Source organism: Oryctolagus cuniculus, chromosome 1, assembly GCF_964237555.1.
Source record: "Oryctolagus cuniculus chromosome 1, mOryCun1.1, whole genome shotgun sequence".
In the NCBI taxonomy this organism is placed as follows: domain Eukaryota; kingdom Metazoa; phylum Chordata; class Mammalia; order Lagomorpha; family Leporidae; genus Oryctolagus; species Oryctolagus cuniculus.
In genome coordinates, this window is record NC_091432.1 from 80,283,955 (window position 1) to 80,290,271 (window position 6,317).

The 6,317-nt window shown below is 37.4% G+C and overlaps 1 protein-coding gene across 7 annotated transcripts in view; it reads right to left on the reverse strand.

Moving 5' to 3' along the window:
- The window catches only part of NOX4 (NADPH oxidase 4), a 202,004-nt gene that overhangs the window by 20,981 nt on the left and 174,706 nt on the right, over positions 1–6,317 (reverse strand). For all 7 annotated transcript variants that reach the window (XM_051820907.2, XM_002708641.5, XM_070076632.1 and 4 more), the window contains one exon: positions 192–260. In XM_051820907.2, the coding sequence (XP_051676867.1) occupies positions 192–260 (69 nt within the window). The remainder of the gene's footprint in view (positions 1–191; positions 261–6,317) is intronic.

Consider the following 6,317-nt stretch of genomic DNA (forward strand, 5'->3'; position numbering starts at 1 on the left):
AAATGAAAGTCACCATACAGCTGACTTCAAGGACGAGCCACAAGTCTTTTGGAACACATTCCAAAGGAGGCCTTCCTCTAGGAAACGTCTGTTCAAACCACCTGCAGAAATTTTCTCCCAGCCCAGCTCCTACAGTAAATCTTATATTATCAAGAGGCTTGTTTAATTAACAATAACATCTAACCACATACCTGAATCCCATCTGTTTGACTGAGGTACAGCTGGATGTTGACATAGTCAGGTCTGTTCTCTTGCCAAAACTGAGAGGGTACAAAAATGAGCAGATTTATTAAAATCTTTCTGTATACTGAGATTTTCTTCTACTTTAACACATGTGATTGTAGAATTTAACATGTAACTTTGCTTATAAGTCAACATCTGTAAGAAATGTAGTTTAACATGAACAACCTGCTCTACTTGCAAATGCTGGTTGTTATTATTATGGTGGTGGAAGGGAAAATTCTCTATTGTTTTTACAGAAACAAAATCTACCAATATTTGTAGAGTATGACAGATACTTTACTAATGTTTCCCTAAGTCCTTGCCAACTATTCCTTATTTCATTCCTTACCAGTCTCTATAATTTTACTTAGGAGTTCATTTATCAAGGACATAAATTTTTTAAGCAGAGGAAGAAAATAGAACAGTGGTATTGAGTATGCATGGTAGGGAAAAAAAACAAATAAAAGTAATCAATAGATACTTTTTACCATTCCTGCATTTTACTTCTTCAGCACTGAATTTCTTTGTATATAAATGCATGAGGCAGGAAATAAATCTGTAAAAATCATCTAGAAAATTATGTAACAATGGCTTCCAATATCCACAGACTCTGGCATCACCATTGTATTTTACATCTCTGTTAATTAAACTACTCTAAGTACCTCATATATGTGGAATCATACAATATTTGACCTTTTGTATCCAGTTTATTTTCCAAAGCATAAGGTCTTCAGGGTTAATCAGTGTTGTAGCATGTATCTAATATTAGAGGGCATGTTAATTCATACTGTGTGTTTGGGGACTACTCAGCAAAAACAAAACAAAACAAAATGCTGTTTAAGCAGAGACTTCAGGTCGTAGATTTAAGTCTTTAATCCATGTTGAGTAAATTTTTGTGTAAGGTGAAAGGTAGGGGTCTTGCTTCATGCTTCTGCATGTGCAAATCCAATTTTCCCAGCACCATTTACTGAATAGACTGTCCTTGCTCCAGGAATTGGTTTTAGATCCTTGGTAAAATATAAGTTGGCTGTAGATGTTTGGGTTGATTTCTGGTGTTTCAATTCTGTTCCATTGGTCTATCCATCTGTTTCTGTACCAGTACCATGCTGTTTTGAATACAACTGCCCTGTAGTATGTTCTGAAATCTGGTATTGTGATGCCTCCAGCTTTGTTTTTGTTGTACAAGATTGCTTTAGCTATTCGAGGTCTCCTGTGTCTCCATATGAATTTCAGCATCATTTTTTCCAGATCTGAGAAGAAGGTCTTCGGTATCTTGATTGGTATTGCATTGAATGTATAAATTGCTTTTGGGAGAATGGACATTTTGATGATATTGATTCTTCCAATCCATGAGCATGGAACATTTTTCCATTTCTTGGTATCCTCTTCTATTTCTTTCTTTAAGGTTTTGTAATTTTCATTGTAGAGATCTTTAACGTCCTTGGTTAAATTTATTCCAAGTTATTTGATTGTTTTTGTAGCTATTGTGAATGGGATTGATCTTAGAAGTTCTTCCTCAGCTGTGGCATTGCCTGTGTATAGAAAGGCTGTTGATTTTTGTGCATTGATTTTATACCTTGCTACTTTGCCAAAATCTTCTATGAGTTCCAATAATCTCTTAGTAGAGTTCTTTGGGTCCCCTAAATAAAGAATAATATCATCTGCAAAGAGGGATAGTTTGAGTGCTTCCTTCCCAATTTTTTCCCTTTAATTTCTTTTTCTTGCCTAATAGCTCTGGCTAGAACTTCCAGAAATATATTGAATAGCAGTGGTGAGAGTGGGCATCCCTGTCTGGTACCAGATCTCAGTGGAAATGCTTCCAACTTTTCCCCATTCAATAGGATGTTGGCCGTGGGTTTTTCATAGATTGCTTTGATTGTATTGAGGAATGTTCCTTCCATACCCAGTTTGCTTAGAGTTTTCATCATGAAAGGGTGTTGTATTTTATCAGATGCTTTCTCTGCATCTATTGAGATAATCATATGGTTTTTCTTCTGCAGTCTGTTAATGCGGTGTATCACATTGATTGATTTGCACACATTAAACCATCCCTGCATACCAGGGATAAATCCCACTTGGTCTGGGTGGATGATCTCTCTGATGTGTTGTTGCATTCTATTGGCGAGAATTTTATTGAGGATTCTTGTGTCTATGTTCATCAGGGATATTGGTCTGTAATTCTCTTTCAGTGCTGCATCTTTTTCCGGCTTAGGAATTAAGGTGATGCTGGCTTCATAGAAAGAATTTGGAAGGACTCCCTCTTTTTTGATTGTTCTGAATAGTTTTGAGAAGAATTGGAGTCAGTTCTTCTTTAAATGTCTAAATCTACGACCTGACACCATCAAATTATTAGAGAGCATTGGAAAAACCCTGCAAGATATAGGTACCGGCAATGACTTCTTGGAAAACACCCCAGAAGCACAGGCAGTCCAAGCCAAAATTAACAATTGGGATTGCATCAAATTGAGAAGTTTCTGTACTTCAAAAGAAACAGTCAGGAAAGTGAAGAGGCAACCAACAGAAGGGGAAAAAATATTTGCAAACTATGCAACAGATAAAGGGTTGATAACCAGAATCTACAAAGAAATCAAGAAACTCCACAACATCAAAACAAACAACCCACTTAAGAGATGGGCCAACGACCTCAACAGACATTTTTCAAAAGAAGAAATCCAAATGGCCAACAGACACATGAAAAAAATGTTCAAGATCACTAACAATCAGGAAAATGGAAATCAAAATCACAAAGAGGTTTCACCTCACCCCGGTTAGAATGGCTCACAATCAGAAATGTCCCAACAATAGATGCTGGAGAGGAAGTGGGGAAAAAGGGACACTAACCCACTGTTGGTGGGAATGCAAACTGGTTAAGCCACTATGGAAGTCAGTCTGGAGATTACTCAGAAACCTGAAGATAACCCTACCATTCAACCCAGCCATCCCACTCCTTGGAATTTACCCAAAGGAAATTAAATTGGCAAACAAACAAGCTGTCTGCACCTTAATGTTTATTGCAGCTCAATTCACAATAGCTAAGACCTGGAACCAACCCAAATGCCCATCAACAGTAGACTGGATAAAGAAATTATGGGACATGAACTCTATAGAATACTATACAGCAGTCAAAAACAACGAAACCCGGTCATTTGCAACTAGATGGAGGAATTTGGAAAACATCATGCTGAGTGAATTAAGCCAGTCCCAAAGGGACAAATATCATATGTTCTCCCTGATCGGCGACAACTAACTGAGCACCAAAGGGGAAACTTGTTGAAGTGAAATGGACACTATGAGAAACAGTGAATTGATCAGCTCTTGTCCTGACGGTTGATGTACAATGTAATACTTTATCCATTTTAGTATTTTTTTGTTGTTGTGGTACCATTGGCTGAACTCTGTAATTAACACACAATTATTCTTAGGTGTTTAAATTTTAACTGAAAAGTGACCCCTGTTAGGAATTTGGAAAACATTATGCTGAGTGAAATAAGCCAATCCCAAAGGGACAAATACCACTTGTTCTCCTTGATAGGTGACAACTAACTGAGCACCAAAAAGGAAATCTGTTAAAGTGAAATGAACACTATGAGAAATGGTGACTTGATCAGCCCTCACCCTGACTGTTGATGAGCAACTTAATATGTTATCCCTCTTAGTATATTTTTTGTTTGTTCTACTTAATACTTTTGGTTGAATACTGTAATCAATACACAATTATTCTTAAGTGCTGAAACTTAACTGAAAAGTCATTGCTATTAAAATAAGAGTGGGAATAAGAGAGGGAAGAGATGTGCAATTCGGGACATGCTCAAGCTGACTTACCTCAAACAGTAGAGTTAGAAACATACCAGGGGATTCCAATTCAATCCCATCAAGGTGGCATGTACCAATGCCATCTCACTAGTCCAAGTGATCAATTTCTGTTCACAATTGATCATAATGATAGGACTAAGAACCAAAGGGATCACATAAACAAGATTAGTGTCTACAAATACTAGCTGATAGAATCAAAAAGGGAGAGAACGATCCAACATGGGAAGTGAGATACACAGCAGACCCATAGAATGGCAGATGTCCTAAACAGCACTCTGGCCTCAGAATCAGCTCTTAAGGCATGTGGATCTGGCTGAAGAGGCCCTGAGAGTATTTCAGGCATGGAAAGCCAAGACACTCTGGGGGAAAAAAAATAAATAAATTAAAAAAAAAAAAAAAAACAAACCTAAATGAAAGATCTCCGCGAGTGAGATCCCAGTGGAAAGAATGGGTCATCAAAGAAGGAGGTACCTTTCTCTGGAGGGAGGAGAGAACTTCCACTTTGACCATGGCCTTGTCTAAATATGATCAGAGTTGGTGGACTCAGGGGGCTTCCTTACCCTTGGCAGCTCATGACTGGAGCATAGGGTGATTACTGATGCCATAAACAAGAGTGCCAATTTGTTAAGTCAACAACAGGAGTCACTGTGCACTTACTCCTCATGTAGGATCTTTGTCCTTAGTGTGCTGTACATTGAGATTTAATGCTATAACTAGTACTCAAACAGTATTTTTCACTTTATGTTTCTGTGTGGGAGCAAACTGTTGAAATCTTTACTTAAGTTATGCTAAACTGATCTTCTGTATATAAAGAGAATTGAAAATGAATCTTGATGTGAGTGGAAGGGGAGAGGGAATGAAAAAGGGGAGGGTTGTGGGTGAGAGGGACGTTATGGGGGGGAAGCCATTGTAATCCATAAGCTGTACTTTGGAAATTTATATTCATTAAATAAAAGTTAAAAAAAAGTAAAAAAAAAAAAAATAAGCAGAGACTTCAGAGATACACATCTTGGAGGTGGAAACCAAGACAGTGATCTTGACTTCACTGATGAGGGCTGTATAACAATGATATACCTTGGATGCCGGAAGAAGTTGTAAGAGGCTCTGTGGATGAAGCATAGTAAGCAAGGGGAAGAAGCTATTGCTTCTACATTCTTTTTCTTCTTTGTCCTAATTGGAATCCCACAGACACCTTATGCATGCATTTACTGGTTTGCTATCTCCCTCATTTAGAATATAAATCATGTGAGATCAGAAATGGTTTTGTTTTGGTTTCTGACATATCTCCAGGTGCAAAGACAGTTCTGATTCATAGTAGGCAGCTACTAAATATTTGTTGAACAACAGAATGATGGACTGAATGAATGACACATACACAAGGAACCATGTATAATAAAATTCATTGCAACACTCTTTGTAATAAGCAATAATTATCCAGGGGCTGGCACTATGGTATAGCCAATCCAGCTCCCTGCCACTGGTCTGAGAAAAGCAGAAGATGGCCCAAGTGATTGGACCCCTGTCACTCACAGGGGAGACCCAGTTGAATCTCCTGTCTCCTGGCTTAGGCATGGCTCATTTCTGGCCATTGCAACCATCTGGGGGCTGAAACAGCAGATGGAAGACCTTACTCTCTCTCTCTTTGTCTCTCTTTCTCCTTAACTCTTACAAATAAATAAAATAAATCTTTTAAAAATAAAGTAATACCTAACATTTTAAAATAAATTAGATACATAGTAATAAATGTTCTACAATGGTAACAAGAATGAGGTACTCTATATGTACTAATACTAAAAATACCTGAGACGTAGTAACAAGTTAAAAACAGCAATTTATGTAACAATGCAAATCATATGAGGGAAACTACAATAAAGCTCATGAGTTACTCTGAGTTACAACGATGAGGTGGTGAAACCAGTATGATTTTCCTTTCCCTGAAAGCTTTGAGATGTTTGTACCAAAGATGCACAAATGTATTACTTTTATAATTTGAATAAATAAAGACAGATGGATAAATAGATAAAATGTTGAAGGGACAGGTGAAGAATGCCTGCTTTTCTCCCTGTAAAAAATAAAGCTTAGAATTTGGAATGTTTGAGATTGACTATTTGCAATATTAAATATGGCCATGAGAGATAGATATTAGAGCAAAGGATGGCAGGTGTTGTGTTGTAGCAATTATGTGCTGATGTTTCAGTCCCTCTGGATCCCCTTACCACTTCTTGCCAAATAATACACTTCTATGTTGAACAGCCTATGTGAAAACATAGAAATGAAAGTTT